Source organism: Dermochelys coriacea, chromosome 2 (genome assembly GCF_009764565.3).
Source record: "Dermochelys coriacea isolate rDerCor1 chromosome 2, rDerCor1.pri.v4, whole genome shotgun sequence".
Taxonomy (NCBI): Eukaryota; Metazoa; Chordata; order Testudines; family Dermochelyidae; genus Dermochelys; species Dermochelys coriacea.
In genome coordinates, this window is record NC_050069.1 from 3,244,878 (window position 1) to 3,266,980 (window position 22,103).

Consider the following 22,103-nt stretch of genomic DNA (forward strand, 5'->3'; position numbering starts at 1 on the left):
TCTCAGTGGTAACTGGTAAACATGGCAAATAATTATGTTAAAATAAAAAAGGTGATTAAATAATGTAAACTGTATTTGTGATTTCAAGTCCATTATAATGTAACTACCACTAACATTTGGTAAATCCAGAAATTAAGCCTCTATATATTATTAACCCCCCTGACCCCCTAAATAGATATCAAACTACACCCATGGAGGGGGCTTTGGTTTCCCAGCTGCCCTTGGGCACACAGAGGGACCGTGTGTGTTCAGCCAGGGCTCATTGGCTGCCAGGGCTCCCTCCAGTGCCTCCCAAGCTGTCTCAACAGCTGTGGCTGAGGGGTGCAGAGCACCCATGGAGTTGGTGCATATGGGGCACGGCCCCAATCCCCAGCACCACAGGCCTTGGGCCAGGAGCAGAGCAGGGGTGGAGCACCCCTTGGGGGAAAAGAAAACTCCCTGCGTAGGCTGTGCCCCTTCCCAGGGACCGGCCCCGTGACCTGCCAGCCCCTAGCACGGCCTCTGAGCAGCAGCCAGAGGGGGCTGGAACCTTCAGCCACTTACGGGCCCCATTGGCACAGGTGCCTGGGCACGTCCCACCCCCCTGCCCCGGGCCCATCACAGCTCCAGCCTTCACCACAGCAAGGCAGAGAGAGCTTGGGAGACGCATCGTTTTATTGTCCATCGGGCAGGCTGATCTCTGGGGGACTCAGGCCTGGCATGAGCCATCACGGATCCCCCAGCCTCCTCCCAGCCCTTTCCGCTCTCCCCACTCCTGCAAGGCAGGGCTGAGTGTGAGCAGGTAGCCGCCCCACGTGGCTCCCTCACTGAGCAGCCGTGTGGGATCAGCGTGGGGCAGAGGGCCTGTGGGGGGAGTTTGGGATCTATGGCTGGGCTGTGTGAGGTGGTGGCGCCAGGAGGCCCCTGCAGAAATCGGGCCCCCTTGGGCTGGGCACTAAGCAAACAACGGGCCTTTTCAGAGAGCCCCAGGCCATCCCTGTCCAGAGGGGCTGCCCAGCTGCATGACCTGCAGGGCACCTGGGGTAGTTTGGGGGGTGGGGGCAGGGCCACAGGACCTGAGCCAAGCCCCAGGGAGCTGGGCTGCGCTGGGTGAGCAGTGCTGTGGGAGGGGCGATCCCTGGGGTGGGGGAAGAGTGTCCCTGAGATCTGTGTTTGGCGTGGCTGCCCTAGGGAGGGCCCGGGCGCTGGGTGTGAACGGTGCCATCCCTCTGAGTGCCCATGCAGGGCCCGGGGGGTGGGTGTGAACGGTGCCATCCCTGAGTGCATGTGCAGGGGCTGGGGGGCTGGGTGTGAACAGTGCCATCCCTCTGAGTGCCCACGCAGGGGCTGGGGGGCTGGGTGTGAACGGTGCCATCCCTATGAGAGCCCGCACAGGGGCTGGGGGGGCTGGGTGTGAACGGTGCCATCCCTCTGAGTGCCCGCACAGGGGCTGGGGGGGCTGGGTGTGAAAGGTACCATCCCTCTGAGTTCCCGCACAGGGCCTGGAGGGCTGGGTGTGAACGGTGCCATCCCTCTGAGTGCCCACGCACGGGCTGGGGGGCTGGGTGTGAACGGTGCCATCCCTCTGAGTGCCCGTACAGGGCCCGGGGGGTGGGTGTGAACGGTGCCATCCCTGAGTGCCCGTGCAGGGGCTGGGGGACTGGGTGTGAATGGTGCCATCCCTGAGTGCCCGTGCAGGGGCTGGTGGGCTGGGTGTGAACAGTGCCATCCTCTGAGTGCCTGCGCAGGGCCTGGTAGACTGGGTGTGAATGGTGCCATCCTCTGATTGCCCACACAGGGCCTGGTGGGCTGAGTGTGAACGGTGCCATCCCTCTGAGTGCCCATGCAGGGGCTGGGGGGCTGGGTGTGAACGGTGCCATTCCTCTGAGTGCCCGCGCAGGGCCTGGGAAGCTGGGTGTGAAGGGTGCCATCCCTCTGAGTGCCCGCGCAGGGCCCAGGGGTTGTTGCTCTCCCAATAAATAGCACAAACAGACAGGGGCACAGGATGCTCTGCAGACAGTCCACGGGCATCAGTGAAGAGCAGCCCCCCCTCAGTCATGCCCATTGCTTGGTTGTGCCCCTCCCCCCTGGAGGCAGCCCCACCTCCCCCTGTGGGCTCAGTTCCATGGGGGGCCGGGCAGGGGTCACAGCAGGGTGAAGTTCTCCTCATACAGGGACAGCAGCAGCAGGATGGCCCAGCCCCCCAACAGGCCCAGGTTGTGCAGGGCGAAGAGCAGCCAAGGCCGCTTGTCCTTCACGTTCATCATGGTTGGCAGCTGGAAGGGAAAGGGGGGTTAGGGCAGGGCCTGCACCCACCGTGCCCGGTACGGAGCCCCAGCCTGGGGTGCGTGGCCCCAGCAGCCCTGCACTGTGTGGGCGACGCGGTCAGGGGCTACAGCACCGCAGGGCCCACAGCTCTCCCAGAAGGATTCACAGTGCCCACCACTGAAATGCAGCCACCTCTGGGGTGGGTCAGGGCAACTGGCTCAGGGCCACAGCACCACTGCCCAGATAAATCCCAGCTGCAGCCAGGGCCAAAGGGAAGCACCCACACTGGGGTTCGGCCAGGAAGGGGGCTAAGGCCCCAGCAGCGGGAAAGTACCTTGGGAGCTTTGCTGAGTGCAAGAGATCAGGGGCCTGCGTTTCACGTCTCATCCGAAAGGCAGCGCCCCGTCGCGCTGGGCCAGCACATCACAGCCATTAGGGACCCTGAAGGGAGAGCACCTCCTAGCAAGTCCCCACCCCGCTTTCGGCACCACAGCCCACAGGGATCCGCCTTGACTGGGGAGCGCTTGCTGCACTGCCCTGGCTTCCCCGCAGGGCTCCCAGCCCTGGGACGCCCTGGCCAGCCCGTGGAGCTGGGGCGCTCTGCCGGAACCCCCAGCCAGGAGTGGGAGGTCGGTGCCCGTGGGCTGGACGGGGGGGTGACAGGGAATGGGGAGGAGAGGGCTGCAGTGACACTGCCCAGACCCTAGACTCCCTGGGGGCAGCGAAACAGGGAATTCTGGGCTCCCCCAGGACGGCAGGGCTAGCAAGGGGCTCAGCAAGTGCAGCCCTGGCCCCTGAGCCGAGGGGCCCTGTGTTCCCTGCTGCAACAGGCCCTGCCCCCCATCGCCAGGCTCTGGCACCCCCTGGGCTCTGCCCCCGTCACCTCACTGAATTCAGGGGAGAACGGTGTGCTAATGAAAACGAGGGGCACTGAGGAGAAAGCCAGTACTAGGCTACCCCCCCGTGCCCCTACGCCGACACTCCTCAATCCCGACCCGGAGCCCTCTGCTTGCCCACCCCTGGGCTCCCCCCTCCCTCAAGCTCTGCTGATACCCTCAATCCTGCAGCCCCTGCTAGCCCAGCCCTGGCCTCCCCACTCCCCCAGCTCTGCCAGTGCCCCTCGATCCCGACCCGCAGCCCCCTGCTAGCTCAGCCCTGGGGTCCCCACACCCCCAGACTCAGCTCTCAGCGGGACCCTTGGATTAGGACTCTGGCGAGCTGGGCGTGGGGGCAGGGCAGGGGTCCGGAGCCAGGGGAAGCCTGCGTGCGAGTCGCTCACCATGTCGCAAAGGGCCACGTAGAGGAAGAGGCCCGTGGCCACGGTGAAGATCCAGGCCTGGAACTCCTCGCCCGTCGTCACCGAGAGCGCGATGTAGAGGCCGAGGAAGGCGGTCAGGGCGCTGCCGAAGTTGAGCAGCAAGGCCTTCTTGACGCTTAGCCCCACGTGCAGCAGAGCCGCGAAGTCCCCTGGCGGGGCGGGAACGAGACCCCGTCAGCGGGGGCTGCCATTAGCCTGGGCTGCCGGTCGCCCCCCACTACGCCAGCCTGGGCGGGGCGTCACCTCCCCTGGGCTGGCCCAGCCGGAGCCTGGAGTCACCCCCCCAGCTAGCCGGGTAAGAGCTGCTCTGAGCCGGTCCCGGACCGGAGTCCCTGGGAAATTTCCCCTGGGGGGGTCTGGGCTGAATAACCCGCAGCACGGCCTTGGGGCAGCCCAGTGCTGGCTGAGCATCCGGCGACTCCCCCACCGCCCGGGGCAGCCGCCCACCTAGCTCGTGCGGCAGCTCGTGGCACAGCACGGCCAGCGACGTGGCCAGCCCCGTCTTCCAGGAGGTGGAGAAGGCGGCCCCCACGGCCAGCCCGTCGGCGAAGTTGTGGATGGCGTCTCCGATGGTGATCATGTAGGGGATCATGCGCTGCTCTGTGGAGTGAGGGGCAGTCAGGGCTGGGCCAGGGGCCGGTCCCCTCCCAATGGAGAGACCACCGCCAGCCTGGGGCCCCCCACCCCACATACCCAGACCCCCAGGCCCCCTGCCCCACCCACACCCCCAGGCCCAGCCAGCCTGGGACCCCCGGCCCCACCCACAGCCCCAGGCCTGGCCAGCCTGGGACCCCCGGCCCCACCCACCCAGACCTAGCTTGCCAGGATCCCTGCCCCCTCCTGCACAGCCTCAGCCCAGCGACCCTGGTGCCTGTCTCTGACAGCAGTGAACGGCGGATACTTTGGGGATGGGTCATGAAGCCCCGAAGACCCACGTGGCCCCAGGCCTGGTGCCTCTGCTGGGGTGGAACAACGTCAAGCCCTTGTCACTGTGTGAGTGTGTGAGAGCTGCCCCACACCAGCGGCCCAGTGGCCTAATGGACAAGGCACCAGCCTCCGGAGCTGGGGATTGTGGGTTCAAGTCCCACCTGGGTTGGGGGGTAACAAATATTTCTGCTTTTCCCAAACCTAAGCTGGGGGAGAAGCTGAAATATGTCTCTGGGGGGTGAGTGCGCCAGGGGCAGCAAAGTGCCAGGGGGCACCAGGCGGGAGCAGCAGCAGAAAGGTGAAGCCCCAGGGCTGCGGGTAAGAGGCTGTAGGGCCCCACCTGCCCTGGCCCCCCAGACGCAGGGTAGCCCCTATCCCAGGGATTTCCTCTGCTCCAGCCTTCCAGTGCCTGAGCTGCTCCTACCCCCGCTGGGTGGGGTCTGATTGGGGGTTCCGGGGTTGGGGGGATGTTGGGGCTGGATGGGGTCTGATTGGGGGTTCTGGCATGGGGGGGTGTTGGGGCTGGGTGGGGTCTGATTGGGGGTTCTGGCATTTGGGGGGTCTGATTGGGGGGTGTTGGGGCTGGGTGGGGTCTGATTGGGGGTTCTGGCATTGGGGGGGTCTGATTGGGGGTTCCGGGGTTGGGGGGTGTTGGGGCTGGGTGTGGTCTGATTGGGGGTTCTGGCATGGGGGGTCTGATTGGGGGTTCTGGCGTTGGAGGGGTCTGATTGGGGGTTCCGGGGTTGGGGGGTATTGGGGCTGGGTGGGGTCTGATTGGGGGTTCCGGGGTTGGGGGGGGTGTTGGGTCTGATTGGGGGGTTCCGGGGTTGAGGGCTGGAGGCTGGTTGCTGGGGCTGGAGAGTGGCACCGAGAGGCTCACCGGGCTGGCACCCCTTGCAGGGTAGAGGCACTAACTCACTCACCCCGGGTGCGTCTCACCGGCCCCGTGTTGCTGAGACTGGCTTCCTCCGCGGTGACCTGGAGGAGGGAGGGATGGACAGACAGGGAGCGGGAGGGTTGGCCCTCACCTGGGGGAGCCTTCTGCTGGCAGCAGCTGCCTGAGAGTGCCCCTTGGGGCCCAGACCACCACCCCAAGCAGTGACCCTGGGACCCCTGGCCACACCCCCAGCAGGGTCAGGCATGGCCGGCATGGGACACGCGCCCCGCTCCGCTCAGCCGTGATCAGGACACAGAACTGGCCCTTAACCCCTTCACTGCCAGGCCAGCCCCAGAGCTGTGCCAGGCTGCGATGTTAGCAAGGGGGACGCGACGTTCCAGGACGTGCTCACTGGGCTGTACCTGGCGCTGCCCAGCGGTTGAGACCCACATGGCTGGCCCCACCCTGCAGCCTGCATCATTCCCCCCACCATCCTGGGGGCTGGGCCTTACCAGGTCAGCCTGCGAGGTGCCTTTCTCCTGTTTCTTCCTCTTCTGCTCAGCCTGGTAGAGCTGCAAGGACATGGCGTGATCGTGCGGGTGGCCCCCACCAGCCTCGTCCTGCCAGAACAACACACACAGCTCACCCAGTGCCCCCCCCACAGGGAGCGGCCCTCGGGGCCCACAGGCACCCGCCTCGGGGGCATGGCAGGTGCAACACCCCCCCACAGCCCAGGGCACGGAGCACCAGCGCCGGGAGGCCGGGATGCAGCCAGGCAGCACCTGAGGGGGTGTTGGCTAAGACGCGGGGAAAGGGCCAGGAGATCTTTAACCCATTCCAGCAGCACAGTTCCCACTACCCCCACCCCCTACGGCATTGGGGTGAGTGCTGAGTGCCAGGGGAGAACGCCTCCTGCTGAGCCCCCCCCTCCCAGCACCCCATGCTGAGCCCCCTCCCTGCAGTACAGCACCTCCTACCCCACCCAGGGCATTGGGGTCAGGGCTGAGTGCCAGGGGAGAGCGCCCCCTACTGAGCCCCTGCCCCATTCCCTATACCACAGCACCCCCTGCTGAGCCCCTACTCTGCTCCCAGCACCACAGCACCCCTAGTGCTGCACTGGGGCATTGGGGTCAGTGCTGGCTGCCAGGGGAGAGCACCTGCTTTTTCTGTGCATCCTGCCCCTCCAAAATACCCCATCTCCCTCCCCCACCTGCCTCCGTCGCCCCCCCAGACCTTGGGCTCGTCGTCCCCCAGAACGCTGAAGAACTTCTCCAGGAGGAAGAAGGCATAGATGCCACCCAGCACGGCCAGCAGCTTCCAGGTGGTGTCCCTGGGCCCGGCCTCCTCAGCCCCATGCGCGTGCCCCTCGTCCGCGTGCGAGTGCAGGCCCAGGAACTGCAACGACAGCACTAGGGAGTCTCAGCCGGGGCGGGGAATCACTTGGGCATGCTGGGGCTCCCCCCTCTGCTCACGCACTCCCCGTGTGTAAGTACACGCCCCTGCCATTGCCACACACCCATGTGCATGCTCCCCCCCCCCGCTCCCCCATTGGCCAGCACGCACGCAACCATCTGCACACCCACGTGCACTCACTCCCACGTGCCCATACGCACTCGCATGTGCCCTCGTACATCCATGTGCCCACATGTACACCCACGTGCTCATACACACTTGCACATGCCCATACGCACACCCATGTGCCCATATCTACACCCACGTACTCATACGTACATCCATGTGCACACACTCCCACATGCCCGCTATGACAAAGCGGGACTGTTCTTAATGTTTCCTCTGAATATTGTGAGGGTGCCTCAGTTTCCCCTATGCAGTCCTTAAGTATCTAGATGGTGGGATAAGGGGGTATGATTATTGCAGAGCCCTAGAGGGCAGGTGTGTGCAGGGGTCTGGACACAGAGAATGGCCGACACCCTGTTTCCTGGCAGCTGATGGCCTGGGCCCTTCCCCCCTGCAAGGTGAGAGCTAAAGGGTTGGAGAACAAAGGAATCAGGTGACCTCCTGGCCTGGGAAAGGGACAAAGCCCAGAGGAGGGGGGGCTGGAGAGAGTTTCAGTTTGGGGCTGGCTGGGGATGAGGAATGAAGTGCAGACGGGGTTGTCTGGCTCACTGCCCCCCAAAATGGACCCAGCTGAGGGGTCCTGTTCTCTGCACCTCCAAGCTCTGTGTTACACCATGTTCCTGTCTAATAAACCTTCTGTTTTACTGGCTGGCTGAGAGTCACGTCTGACTGCGGAGTTGGGGTGCGGGACCCTCTGGTTTCCCCAGGACCCTGCCTGAGCGGACTGGCTGTGGGAAGCACACGGAGGGGCAGAGGATGCTGAATGCTCCGAGGTCAGACCCAGGAAGGGGGAAGCCGGGTGAGCTGTGTGTCCTGCAGACAGGCTGCTCCCAGAGAGGAGACTCCCCAGAGTCCTGCCTGGCTTCATAGGGAGCCGTTCCAGAGCATCACCCAGGGACTCCGTAACACCCACCCATGTGCCCATACGTACATCCATGTGCACACACTCACACATGCCCATACGCACACCCATGTGCACCCGCCCCCGTGCCCACGCACACCGCCACTGGGGTCTCACCCACGCCCATTTCCGAGCTGTGCACGCAGTGCCCAGGCGCGGACCCCCGGCTGGCCCAGCAGCTCACCTGGGGGATGAGGTGGAGCAGGGCGTCCCCAGTGAGCGAGCCCACGGCCAGGCTGACGAAGCCCTGGATGATGTAAGGGTAGGCGCTGGCACAGGCGGTGCACAGAAGCAGGACAATGCCAAGCAGCGCACACAGGCAGATCACCAGCGTGGCCAGCGAGCCATAGATGTACCCTGCGCAGAGAGCGGGTGTCACCCACCCCGGCCCGGAGCCCCAGCCTGCACAGGGCAGGACGCACTACTCCCAGCCAGCCCGATGCCCCCTTCCAGCTCCTCCCCCAGGCACTTGAGGCAGGAAGGAGCTGGGGTCTGCCCCCACAGGGCACAGGACGCGGGAGGGGGCAGGGCACTTGCCTCAGTCCTGAGCTGTTAGCTGCTGTGGGGACATGGGGCACCGTGGCCACCGCCTCCCGTCCTACCACCAGATGCTTGGAAATGGAGAGATCTCCGCACGCCCTGGGGGGTGGCCCTTGTTCTAACCTAGCCGGGACATAACACATGAGCACCACCAAGCCCAGCCATGGGGCCCCTCTCGCCAGGCAGCCCCAGCTCGGCACAGAAAGCAGTACAGGAGACAGGGCCTCACTCTCTGCCACGGTCAGGTGGCCGCCAGGCACGCTCAGGTGAAGGACAGAGCAGGCCCCACTGAGCTGCTGCTGGATCAGAGCCGGGCTGAGGCTGGTGAAGTCCGGGCCAGAGATCCCTGCGTCGGGCTCAAGGCTGTAGATCTCCAGGAGGTCACCGGGGCTCAGACACATCTGGAAACACAGATGGTGAGTTACTGATGGAGTCAGGGGCACCCAAGCCACGGATCTGAGCCCTCCACGGCCCAGGGCCCTCAGCCAGTGGATAGCGGCCTCTCCAGGGCTTTGTCCTGGCTCCAGCGACATGGATCCAGCCCACCCCCAGAAGGTTTCCAGCTTCTCAGCCTGCTCTGCCCTGGTTCACTGCCAGCCCGAGGTCCAAGCGTAATGCTCTTGCTGCCACACTGCCTGGGCTGGTGGCTCTGCATAGAATCATAGAAGATCAGGGTTGGAAGGGACCTCAGGAGGTCATCTAGTCCAACACCCTGCTCAAAGCAGGACCAACCCCCAACTAAATCATCCCAACCAGGGCTTTGTCAAGCCTGACCTTAAAAACTTCTAAGGAAGGAGATTCCACCGCCTCCCTAGGTAACACATTCCACTGCGTCACCACTCTCCTAGTGAAATAGTGTTTCCTAATATCCAACCTAAACCTCCCCCACTGCAACTTGAGACCATTACTCCTTGTTCTGTCATCTGCTACCACTGAGAACAGTCTCAATCCATCCTCTTTGGAAAAAAGAAAAGGAGTACTTGTGGCACCTTAGAGACTAACAAATTTATTAGAGCATAAGCTTTCGTGAGCTACAGCTCACTTCATCGGATGCTCTAATAAATTTGTTAGTCTCTAAGGTGCCACAAGTACTCCTTTTCTTTTTGCGAATACAGACTAACACGGCTGCTACTCTGCATCCTCTTTGGAACCGCCTTTCAGGTAGTTGAAAGCAGCTATCAAATCCCCCCTCATTCTTCTCTTCCGCAGACTAAACAATCCCAGTTCCCTCAGCCTCTCCTCATAAGTCATGTGTTCCAGTCCCCTAATCATTTTTGCTGCCCTCCGCTGGACGTTTTCCAATTTTTCCACGTCCTTCTTGTAGTGTGGGGCCCAAAACTGGACACAGTACTCCAGATGAGGCCTCACCAATGTCGAATAGAGGGGAACGATCCCGTCCCTCGATCTGCTGCCAATGCCCCTACTTATACAGCCCAAAATGCCATTGGCCTTCTTGGCAACAAGGGTACACTGTTGACTCATATCCAGCTTCTCGTCCACTGTAACCCCTAGGTCCTTTTCTGCAGAACTGCTGCCGAGCCACTCGGTCCCTAGTCTGCAGAGGTGCATGGGATTCTTCCGTCCTAAGTGCAGGACTCTGCACTTGTCCTTGTTGAACCTCCTCAGATTTCTTTTGGCCCAATCCTCTCATTTGTCTAGGTCCCTCTGTATCCTATCCCTCCCCTCCAGCGTATCTACCTCTCCTCCCAGTTAGTGTCATCTGCAAACTTGCTGAGGGTGCAATCCACGCTCTTTGCTTCCTGCCACTGGGACCAGCCCTGAGCTACTGCCCTTTGCTCACCAGACAGCAGGACACGACTCCAGCCCTAAACTCAAACGCAGGTGTGAAACTTTCCTATCCCGTGGCTTTGCCCCCAGACCTCTGTCCAGCCAGGCTGCTGCCAGGCAGTACCCATTATCCTGAGAAAGGCTGTTCTCAGCCCTGGGAGGGGAGCTTGGCTAGAGGGAGGCTAGGAGTCAGGACTCCTGGGTTCTGTTCTCGGGCTTTGGGACAGCCTACCACTAGTGGTTCTGGGGAGAGCAACTGAATTGGGGTTAGGAAGGAGAGAGCTGGACGCGTTTCTGGCGGGTGGCTGGTGATGGTGGGGGCTGGGCTCGGCAGCCCGGGGCTCACTTCCGGTTTGTGTCTATGCTTCAGGGCTTCAGCCGGCCACCGGCGGGGTCAGGAAGGGATCTTCCCCAGTGTATCCTTGGAGGATTTATCTCCTTCCTCAAGCACTGGGGATGGCAGTCCCTTTCTCTGGTGTTTGGCTGGCTGGTTCTTGCTCACATGCCCAGGGTCTGATATCCCTACATGTGCGGTGGGCAAGGAGTTTCCCCCCAGTCAGACTGTCAGGGACCTCAGGGGGGTCACCTTCCCCTGCAGCATGCGGGTCACTTGCCAGGATTCGCTGGGTGTAGCTCACTGGGACATTGCCCTGCCATTGCGGGGCCTCAGGCACCGGTACCCCTCGGTCCCTGCTGTGCTCTGCCTATGGGCTGGGGTGCATTGGTCACATTTCAGCTGTGGGGTTCGCCAGGGAGTGCTGGGGGCCTGTGACACCCAGGAGGTCAGACTATGATCTGGGTCCCTCTGGCCTTTAACCCAATGATTCTCCAGATGCCCCTGCCCTGGACTCTGGGTCCCTCAGACAGCCGGCTTGGGGAGAGCAGTGGCCCCGCTGCCTACCGTGTCCCAGACAAGACCGGGATCATCCAGCTTCCTCTTTCCGGGGAGGCTCCTCAGCCGCCTGAGCGTGTTGCCATGGTGCGGATCCAAGTGATCGTCGGGGTCTGTGTGATTGCCAGGGTGCTGGCTATCACGGGGAGCTAATGCGGGCTCCTTGTGGTGATTGGCGTGCGCTCCATTGTCATGGTGGTGGTCCGCGTGCTCATCCTTTGGCCCCAAGGCCAGATGGCCCATCAGTGTAGTCAGGCCTGTCACAGGGCAACCCTGTAATACCAGCTCCCAGCCCAGTCGCCCCTGGGCAGGAGCGGCCCTTCCCCTGCAGCCTCCTGCCCATCCCCATCTAATCCTCCCCCACCCAGGGCTCAGAGCTGGCTGGGGCCCGGGGATGCTGGCGCACCAGCTGCCCAGAGCTCCAGGAGTGGGCAGCCGGGCGCCATCGACGTTGTCAAGTGCAACATGGCTGGGAAAATCCATCCCCCCCACCCTGGAGAGGGCGCTGCTGAGGCAGGGGCTGGGATGGGACTTTGCAGGAATTTCCCCCTCTGAGCCCGGCTCCCCCGGCGAGTGGGGAGAACCCAGCCAGGCTGTCGGGAGCCCAGCTCTCTGGGACGTAATGGGGACCCTGCGTCACACCATCGGCCTGCCGGGGGCCGGAGCAGGGCTTTGCCCGGGGGCCTCTCAGAACCGGCACCAGTCCTGGCCTGGAGCGACGGCAGGGACGGGGCTCATGGCCGTCCCTGAGCCTACCACCGGAGGGCGCCCTGCTCACACCTGGAGCCAGCAGGTGGCACACGCCCTGTTGGCAGGGAAACCCATGCCAAGCGCCCGCTGGCCACGGAGCTGAAGGGCTGCAGGACCCATCGCCCTGTGCCATCCTTTCCTACGGGGCGGGAGCTCAGCAAAGCACCGTCCCCGCCAGCTGTCCCCCTGGGGACCCAGCCCTCCCCCAGTGGCCTGCTGCAAAGGATTCTGGGGCCCTGCGAGGAGGAGGAGCCTGCAGGGGTGTGGGGGGGAACCGAGCCCTGGGTTATCCCTGACCACAGCTGCCCCAACTCACCTGCCAGCGTCAGGTTCTGGGACTCGTTGCCGTAGTGACGAAAGATGTACCCCAGGAAATAGTGGGGGGGCGGCAGGGCATGGAAGCAGTCCCCCAGCAGCGCGTGGTACATGACCGTCACCAGCACCTTCCCGGCCACGTCGGCCGTCACCCGGCCAGAGACCGCGGCGCTCTGCTGCAGGACACGGCCCGCGTCCAGGCACGGCTGGGGGGAGAGGGCTGATGAGAACGGCTCCCAGCCCAGCCCCACCTCCGCCCCATGGGTCGGGGCTCCCCCAGCCGCTGTGGGGGGTGGATTCGCGGTGCGGGGGGTGGGACACACAGAGGAAGGAGAGCGAGAAAGCGCCCACCAAGAGGAGATGAGAAATACCAAAGGGGGCTATCGAGGGGAGGGAGGGCGTCTCCTGCTTTTCTCAGCAGCTCGCAGGTCTGGAAGCTGCTGGGTGTTTGTGCTGCAAGTCTCCTGTAATCCCCTGACTCCAGGGCCTGGAGCTTTAGGACCCCCCCAGATACCGCGAGACATGCCCTAGAGGTGAGATCTGGTGATATGGGGAGGGGGCAAGGCGCTACCATGACAGCGACAGATCAGGATGTCCCACAGGCTCCCAGGGGGGACCTCAGCCCCTCTCCCTTCCCAGTGTTAGAGGAGAGGGGGTCACAGTTTGTGGATTGGACGCCCCCGCTGGGCTCTGCCAGCCAGTTCCCAGCCTCAATCCCAGGAGCTGTTTGCTAACAAGCGTAACCAGCCAATTTCCTCCTTGGCCACAGTCCCAGCTCTCTCGCCAGCGGTCTTGGCAGCGCCACTTGGCTGGAAAGGGCCCAGCTCGCGCGATCGCCTCGCTCCAGCTCTTGGATGGCCCTAGGCACTGCATGGACTGTCCCACGGCCCCGTCTGAGCTTTTCCAGGGCAACACGACCGGCCAGTGATGGGGGGCAGCCAGGCAGGGACACGGTGTCTCGAGTCAGCAGGGGTGATTGCTGGGGCAGGTGGGCAGGTGACAGACTCCTGGCCCCATCCGCACTCCACTGATGGGCACAGGGCTCGTGAGCAGAGGGCATTGGGACTGCAATGGGCCAGGATCCCGGCACACAGAACCACTGGGCAATCGGACCTGGCTGTGAGTGCTGTCCTCAACTGCGCATCGGTGTTTTCCGAGAGGGACTCTAAGCTGACTTCCCCCCACACACACCTCGCGCCCCACCTCTGCCAGGGACCACAGCAGAGCTGTGCCATGGGGCTTGCATGACTTGAGCTTAACAGTTAGTGCTGGACAGGGGGTTGGGGAGGATGGAGAATGGGACTGTACAAAAATACAACGCAGTCTACGTCAGCGACTGGTGCACCGCAGAGCAATGCAAACCAACAGGGGCCAGAAATGTTGTTAACATCCCGATTCCAGTGTGTGGCCATAAAAATCCAGCCCAATCCAGTGGAACAAAGAAGGGGGTCGCTCCTGTCTCCTGTCCAGCAAAATTTACCAGATGGTAACCGCCCGCTGCAAGAACAACCCATCGCATGGCTGGACAGTGCTGTGTAGTAACTAGTGACACAACACTTTTAGTGAAGGGCTCTTTTGTGACGTCCCTGCTCCAAACACCTGTTTTGCTTCTTATAGACACAGCACTGGCAAATAGCCTAGTTACTCCGAATCAGCTGAGAATTACACCCCTCAGTCAAAGTCCCAGACCCAACCCCTCCAGGCCCATGCTCCCCCCCATGGGGCTAAAGCCCTGAGCCCTGGCGCCCCTTCCCCCCATGGGGCTAAAGCCCCCAGCCCTGGCAGCCCCCCGCCCCCGCCACCATGGGGCTAAAGCCCTGAGCCCTGAGGTGAAAGTAAGCCAGTCCTGTCCAGTACAGCGTACCAGCAAGAGCCAGTACACAGCCAACCGTACCGGCGGGGGGCAGCTTCCCCAGGCCAGCAATTTAAAAGGGCCCGGAGCCCCGGGCCCTTTAAATCACTGTTGGAGTCCTGGGGTAGCGGTGGCGATTTAAAGGGCACGGAGATTTAAAGGCCCCGCCCCTTTCACCCAAGGCCCCGCCCCTTCTGGTTGAGCCCCCCACCACTCAGGACCCCGGCCCTGCATGCAGGTAAGTCCCTTAAGTTCCTTTCACCCTGCCTGAGCCCCAGCACCCCGCCTGTGGGGCTAAAGTCCTGAGCCCTGACGCCGCCCCCCCACCACAGGGTTAAAGCCCAAGTCCTACCCCCTCCCGAGGGATAAAGCCATAAGCCCTGAATGGCAGGCGGGGGGGTGGGGCTTTGAGGATTTAAGCCCTGGCCCAGTACATGAACGGGGCAAAGTTGTTGCTAGTGTCCCAGGCACTAGATATTTCCATGAATATATTCCAGCCAGTACAGTCCCCCCTCCCATCCCCATCTGGTACAAGCTAGGACGGTTCGGCGGACGACGGCTCGGGGTGGCTTGTCCGTGGGGGGTACGCTGGCTGTGTGGTTTGGTCTGTACGAGTCGGGGGACTTCGCCTTCATTCTTGGTTCGGCCGCGGGGGCAGCGCCGAGTCCTTCCGCTGACGGAGCCACTCCTTGCCACAGGGCCCTTGTGTGTTAGCGGGCCGGGGAGCGTGTGGACTGTGGCGTGACAGCACGAAACCTGGCCAAGCGCCGTGGTCACTGAGCCGTGCCCGCAGAGCTGCCCCGGAACACGGCAGCGCCAGGGCTGGACACACTGAGCAGCCGAACCAGCGCTCCCAAGGCAGCGACTCGTCAGCTGATCCAGCGACCTGCGCCGAGAAGGGACCGCACACGGGCAGAACACGCACACGCCAGCTGACAACAGGGACATGGGGCCTTTCCTCAACGGGGGCGCCAGCTCCGATCCGGCCCCAGGGTGGGAGGACTGGCAGGGCTGGGAATGGGACACAGAGCCTGGGGGGACCCAGTTTGAATCTGGCCCCAAAGCCGTCCAGTTGTGGCATTTATCTGAATCAGCCTTCGAGGGGGATCACAATTTGGGCCCTGGTTAGGGCTCTGTGGAGAGATGCTCTGGCCTCCCCTCCTTCCCCTGTCATTCCCTCGCGGTACCCGGCTGTGGGCGCACTCAATGGTTTCGCTCTGCGCCCTCCCAGCGCTGGTCCCGAGGTGCCATGCAGCAGGGTCCCTGCCTCCCCCAAGTGTTTGTCCAGTGACCTGTCCCAGAGCCTGTGTCTACTCATGCATTGCTCAGCCAGGGCCTGGCCTGGGGCACATGCCCGCACACACAAGTCATGAATAGGGTGCTTATGGCAGCACCGCTGCTTCACTCCGCAATCGTCTCATTGTTCCCGTTTGCTCTCTCCACCTGCCATCTCTGCCTGTCCTCGAGGGGGAGCTCTTCAGGGCAGGGAGTGAGGGAGTGATGTTAGTACAGAGCCCAGTGCAATTGGGCCTGGCTACGTTTACACTGGACACTCAGCTTCGTACCCAAACCTCCCTTCTGTCCACACGCAAGCCAATCTGAATTGGGTCAGACACCACTCAGGAGCTGCTAGAGGGTGGGTCACAGCCTGAGTCCCGCTGTGAGTCAGGTCCCAGCCCTGTCACTTGCCAGTGTGGATGCCACTCAAGCTGCAGAACCAAGTCAAAAGGGCTGCGTAGTGCAGTATGGACCTTTGGCTCTTGGCTGGGCTGTGAGACCCATAGTGCTGTACGGACCTGTTAGCAGGGCTGTGAGACCCATAGTGCAGTACGGACCTGTTAGCAAGGCTGTGAGACCCATAGTGCAGTACGGACCTGTCAGCACGACTGGGAGACCCGGGTCCAGCAATGGTAAGCCCAGGTTTACAATGCAGTGTGGACGCTGAAGAGCCGGCTTGGAATCACATGAGTCTAAGTCCCAGAGACAAGGCAGTGAAAACACACCCTAAGTGCTGCTGAATACAAATAATAATGCTATAGCAGGTATCACTAGGTGACACTGTGATGCACAGTTTGCCGAGTTTGCAGTGAGTAAGCAAGGGTTCAGTCTTGGGAGAACTGTTTGGGTTCTGGGTTTGTGGAGCTGTGTGAGCTGCAGGAGTTTGCTCTGTACCAGGGTCAGTTCTTGACGCACAGTAGCTCCCTGGGAACTGGAATCAGATTCCTGGAAGAAGGGAATGTCCTGTACACTGTTTGACCACCCTCCTTCCCCCTCCTCCCCCCGTTTTCCAGGACCGGTACATGTATGTAAATAAACAAGTCACTCTCAGAATAGACCCAGGCCCTGTATCATTGATTTCTCTTCCGCTGAGAAGCTGACCTGCAAAGCACCAGATATCTGCTGCCACTTGGCAGAGGGTGACACTGGGGTCTGAAGGGGCAATAACAATAATAATAAACAGATCTCATTCCCTGCAGTGACACACACGATTCCCCAGCAGGGGGCAGTCACACACACACACACACACACACACACACACACACACACACGCTTACCTGGTGCCTGTCTGCGTCTCTGTAATTCTCCCGCATGCCTCCCAGCAGCTCCGCCACTTTCTCCGCCGTGGGCCCGGCAACGGGATTCCCGCTGGAGAAGCTGGTGAGGAAGGCCCCGGCCTCGGCCACCCATCGGCCGCCCCTCACTGCAGCGCAGGTGGCTGCAGGGTCTGTCAGGTAGAGCAGCACGCCGGCGCCCAGCTGCGGGAGCTCCGCAGCCGTGAGGTTGGCGTCGCCTGTCCCTGCCTTGCCCACAAGCGTGAAGACGTCCGGCACGGAGATGCACTGTGGGGAGAGGGGCAGAGCTGGGGCTGGCACAAACCACAACGCACTGGGACCGGGCAGCCTCTGGCCATCGGTGACAAGCTGTGACGATGGCCTGGAGACTGCAGAGCCCACTGGATGCCCGGCGTGCCCTGCCACACCTGCTCTCGGCTGCACTGGGGTAACTACCCCAATCCATCTGTGGGGTGGTGAGCCCCTCGAGGTGACTTGTGGCGCTGGGGTCAAAGGGGGCATTTTACCTCAGCTTCAGACCTTGGCGCCCTTGGGGCAGTGAGCCTGGGACCCAAGGAGCTGGGATCCCCAGCGTAGGGCCTGGCTCTGGGCCATTGGTGAGTCTCTGTGTGAGCTTCGGGCCCAGCCGCTTCCAGTCAGCAGCGGGGAGCTGGGGACGGGTCTAGGCCAAGGGTTTCCAACCTTTCCCATCTCAGGACTCCCCAGAACCCTCCGCACCCTTGAGGGGGACAGGGTGGTCCCTGAGCACCATCCCTGGCTGAGACCCCGCTGAGAAGCAGCAGCCCTGGGGATCACAGGGCTTCCCTTATTCTAACAAAGTTCTCGTTCTGCATAAGAAGAAAGCGGCTCTTGCTGGGGTTCTGCACCACGGGCGCTGACAGTGGGGCTGACGGTTTCACAGTCGGACACCTGATATTGGCATCTGGACGCAGGGCCAGATTTTGGGACGTGCTGAGCACCCAGCAGCTCTCGGGGGTGTGTCCAACAGGCCCGTTGTGTTTGCCACCTCATGCCTCAGTTTCCCCATGTCAGGTGGGGGTAAGGCTGGGCTCGCTCATGAGCTCGCACACCAAGCTCTTGGCAGGCCCGATGCACTGACACGCCCGCGTGTTGGGGACAGGTCCGATGGTGGCCAGGTCAGGAAGGGACCCTACTGCTAACCTGGTCCCAGAGTAGCCTTGTCCTAGGGGAGTATTTGCCTCTCTACCTTCGGCAGCTCTTATCAGGCAAGCAAGGCTGGCTGGGCGTCCTGTGTGGATGCAAAGCGCGCGGCCCCAGGCAGCAGGGAACGGCCAGCTCCCTGCTTGCTCTAGCTGGAGTCACTGCGTTCATCTACAGTGCAAAACACTCCCCGGAGCAGCCAGTCTCAGAGACCAGATCTCCAGCCTCGGGCAATGGCCATGTAGCCGCGCCGGCTTGGCTACACCTACACACTGCACATCTCCACTGCGTGCACACACACACATACACGCTGCACAGCTCCACTGCATGCACACCACATACTTACACAATGTGCAACCCTACTGCGTGCACACACACATGTACACACGGCACACTCCCACTTTGCATGCATGCACACTGCATACCCCTACTGCTTGCACACACACACGTACACACTGTGCACCCACACTGTGTGCGCACACACACACACGTATACACTGCACATCCCTACTACTTGCACACACACACATACACACTTCACACCCGCACTGTGCACACACACACACATGGATACACTGCACATCCCCACTGCGTGCACACACACACATACACACTGCGCACCCCCGCTGCATACAAACGCACATAGTTTACATATACTACACACATACCCACACACTGCACACACACATATAAACAGTGCACACCCCACACTTACACGGTGCTGACATGCCAGACACAAGGGGATCATGCAAACAGAGTGCACGCGCGCACACACACACACTGGACAGAGCGCAGGCCTGATGCCCCTTCCCTTGCCCCTTGGTTGGCCATGGGCACCCAGGTGAAGCAGGTGTGCCAGGCTCCCGCTGGCAGCAGGGAGTGGCGAATTCTGAGCCTTGCTCCCTTGCGGTGCAGGCCAAACTCCCACTGACTTCCTGGGGAATTTCCCTAATCAGAGACTGCCCAGGATTTGGCCCAGTCAATGGTAATAGTCCGAGTCACCTCGGTAATTGCAGCCCTGGGCAACAGCTGGAGCCCGCCAGGCGCAGCTGAGACAGACACAGTAGAATCGAGGCCCCAGGCTGGCTCTGCCCTGGCAGCCCCTTGGCACTTGCCCCAGCCCCTGTGCAGGTCCCCGGCTCCACCCCTCTCCTGCCGACCCGGCCCAGCCAGTCTGGGCTGATTCTGCTCACAAGGGGCTTGAAGTGCCTGCTCCCGTCTACATGAGCTCACACTGGGCTGGCGCTGGGGCGTTTCAGAGACACGCTGGTGCAGGCGAGACCCGGGGGGAGGAACCTGCCCGGGAAACGAGCCGAGGGACCGGTTCTGTGTCTGGGGACAGACGCCCTGTGTCAGAGGAGTAGGGGGCTAAGGGATGGTAAACTGTTGGGAACAAAGGAGCTGCCTCCCTGCTCCTCCCGGTGCCGGAGCTGGCCTGGATCCCAGCCACCAGCCGGGGCAGCCAGGGCATCCTCCCACCCCTGCCCCCTACACGCTAGCGCCAGTACTGAAAGCACCAGCTACGCCAGGGCTCCCCCATCGCTCAGGGAGATGCTCCTCTGGCCGGAGCCATCCCTGCACGCCCCTCCACTAACATCTCCCCATTGCGTGGCACCCCCGCATCTCCCACCCCAAGACGGGGCACTCCCCCTGAAGCCGGTGCCGTGGCCTGGCTGCGACGCCCCGGCTGGGAACCTGCCGTTCCTGCTGCCTCGTCCCCTCCCGCCCAGGCTGGAGTTTGACCCAGTCTTTGCTCCCGACCCGCAGAGGAAGGAGGGGAGTGGACCGCGCCTGGCTGCGGCGTTACCTTTTCACACGGCACTGCTGGGCACTGCACACGGGCCGCCACGATACTTAAGAGGGAGTCCAGGGCATCGTGGGGCAGAGAGCCTTCTCCCGACGCCAGCAGGGCCCACACGCTCTGCAGCATCTCCTCCTGGCTGGGCACCGGCGCCCCTCGCCCCGGGCACACGGCCCCCCCCAGGCAGAGCAGAACCAGGGGCACCAGGAGAGCCATGGCAGCGTCCTCGAAGGCTGCGCGGGCTCAGGGAGATGCAGCGGCTCCGGCCAGGCTCCCCGGGGCCAGAGAGCCAGAGCTGTGGGGAGCAGTGGCTCTAATCCGGCAAGTATTTGCTACTGCCGCCTGTGATTGGCTCAGGGTGAGATTGCCTCGGGTTAACCATTCCACAGAACCCGTCCAGCTCTGCAGATCCTCCTGCAATAGGGGCAGGGCAAGGTGGCTCCGAGTTACCCAGCCCAGCCGGGGAGTGGCGGGGCTCTGCTCTGCCAGGAGAGCGGGCACGGCCCTGCTCCAGCATCGTCAGCAGAGCTGCCCCCGCCGGGAGGAAATGAGCAGGCAGGATCTGCTCTGAGGCTATTGCCCAACATGGCTCCAGCCCCGGCCCTGGAGACAGGACAGCTCATTCACCCAGCGGCCCCAGCTCCTCCACGAGGAAGGAAAGGCTTGCACGGGGCAGACGCATGGACGACAGGCTCCTGGTTCCCACTCCACCGCCAACCTGCGCCAGTCCTTTCCCCTCTGTGCCTTAACTCCCTCCCCTGGAGGACAAGCCCTGTCTCGCACATGGGGACAGTGAGGGTTTGTGAACAGCAGGGGTGGTTCTGCTGGAGATGGGCACTTCACTCTGCCCTGGCGAGCCCCGACCACCACACCGGCCTCGTCAGCCCCAGCACGCAGCAAAGCCGGGGAACGGGCTCCCAGGGAAGTGAGTCATGCAGGGTCATGCAGTGAATCAGTGCAGAGCTGGGGCTAGAATCCCTGATGTTACAGCCCTCCACTGTAACCACTAGGACACGCTTCCCTCCCAGAGCCAGGAACCCCCGGCTCATCCTTCCTGTGGCTCGGACTGCTGGAGCCCACCTCCCTCCCAGAGCTGGGACAGAACCCAGGAGTCCTGGCTCCCAGCCCCCGCTGCTCTATCCCACTTGGCCCCACCCTCCTCCCAGAGCTGGGGGTAGAACCCAAGAGTCCTGGGTCTCAGCCCCCCAGCTCTATCACACTAGACTCCACAGCAGATTCTTTAGCGTCCCGTTCATTCTGGGCTGGGGCTGGAAGGATCCTCCATGTGTCCCGATCAGTGGCACTGGAGTCGGGGGGCCCATGGCGGGAGGGTCTGTTGTTGAGGGGGCACCAGTGGACCAGGGGAGCAGGGCTGGGTGCAACGTGGCCATGTGGACAGAGCAGAGCCCAGTGTTTAGTGACGTTCCACCTGCGCTCAGCTGCCCTGTGTGCTAGTGCCCCACGGTGCCAGCATGGGAGCCATGCACTCTCTGCAGGGCAGGGCCGGCAGTGGGAGCCATGGCACTCGGGCTGCAGCCCTGGGTCATGCAGACACAGGCGTAGGCCAGCGACGGACCCGGTGGGAGGAGGCGTTCCAGCCGCACGCAGACCTGGCCGTGCAGGAGGGTGACAACGGCAGGACAGTGGAGCTGTTAGTGAACCTTCCTGGGGAGCGAAGCCGAGACACCACAGCCTCGAGCCTCCCAGCATCCCGGGGCCCTGGGGCCCGAAGGGGAGGGGACAGCCCCCTATGTTACTACATTACGCACATGGGCTGCGCCGGGCAGTCTCGGGGAGCTGACAGAAGCCCTAATTCCAGACCAGATAATCGGCCCTGCGGGAGCAGCTGCTCCAGGAAGACCATCTCACATTAGACAGATGCTGAGCCGTGGGGCGTGCAGCTGAAGCCTCAGGAGACGGGATGGAAGCCCAGGGAGGCAGGGCAGCCCCAGGAATACCTCCAGGGAGACCCCAGCAGAGAACAGGTGGCATGTTCCAGCCCCCCGGGGAGACGCATTGCCTGCGGGCACCTGGGCGGGTAACGGAGAAGTGCCCGCCCAGGGCAGCACTGCCAGGAACCCCTGGAGCTGAGGAAGCTCGGCCTGGTGCAAGAGGGGGAGGGCCCGTCAGACAGCAGCGATGACATCGCGACCCTCCTGGAGTCCCAGAGCGTAGCAGACTCGGGCTGCCGGGCCAGGACAGCAGCGAAGGACAATCCCACCCTCCGTGCACACAGCGACGGTTACGGGCAATGCCCTGTGGGGGCAGAGCCTCCTACAGCATGATTCCTGTGGGGATGGGACTCAAACTCACCTATCGCAAAGAGCAGGCGCAAGCTACGCATGTCCAGAGAGAGCAGAATGCAGCCCATGGGAAAGGGGGACCGAGCGGCTCGGCAGCAGTTCTGCAGAAAAGGACCTAGGGGTTACAGTGGACGAGAAGCTGGATATGAGTCAACAGTGTGCCCTTGTTGCCAAGAAGGCTAATGGCATTTTGGGCTGTATAAGTAGGGGCATTGCCAGCAGATCGAGGGATGTCATCGTTCCCCTCTATTCGACATTGGTGAGGCCTCATCTGGAGTCC

General features: G+C 62.6%; 1 protein-coding gene and 1 non-coding gene across 2 annotated transcripts; one reads left to right on the forward strand and one right to left on the reverse strand.

Moving 5' to 3' along the window:
• Positions 1–1,366: 1,366 nt before the first annotated feature.
• SLC39A4 (solute carrier family 39 member 4) lies at positions 1,367–20,038 on the reverse strand. The gene is made up of 12 exons (XM_038393537.2): positions 19,527–20,038; positions 16,541–16,825; positions 12,135–12,339; positions 11,078–11,325; positions 8,618–8,789; positions 8,033–8,205; positions 6,603–6,764; positions 5,882–5,989; positions 5,416–5,470; positions 4,013–4,165; positions 3,527–3,714; positions 1,367–2,255 (listed from the first exon to the last, which is right to left on the reverse strand). Exons 1-12 carry the CDS (start codon positions 19,734–19,736, stop codon positions 2,124–2,126), a joined length of 2,091 nt encoding a protein of 696 aa, XP_038249465.1. The 5' UTR covers positions 19,737–20,038; the 3' UTR covers positions 1,367–2,123.
• On the forward strand, positions 4,589–4,661 carry TRNAR-CCG. Its single transcript has one exon. It is a non-coding gene; the product is annotated as a tRNA-Arg (tRNA).
• Positions 20,039–22,103: the final 2,065 nt, after the last annotated feature.

Bases quoted from the DNA above. Each gene is read 5' to 3' on its own strand.
- SLC39A4 (XM_038393537.2), bottom strand. From the start codon at position 19,736: ATGGCTCTCCTGGTGCCCCTGGTTCTGCTCTGCCTGGGGGGGGCCGTG. The intron at 8,790-11,077 runs GTAGGCAGCGGG...CTGTGTTTCCAG, and splicing joins CCGGTCTTGTCTGGGACACG to ATGTGTCTGAGCCCCGGTGA. The intron at 3,715-4,012 runs GTGGGCGGCTGC...CCGCCCCGCCAG, and splicing joins CGAGCTGCCGCACGAGCTAG to GGGACTTCGCGGCTCTGCTG.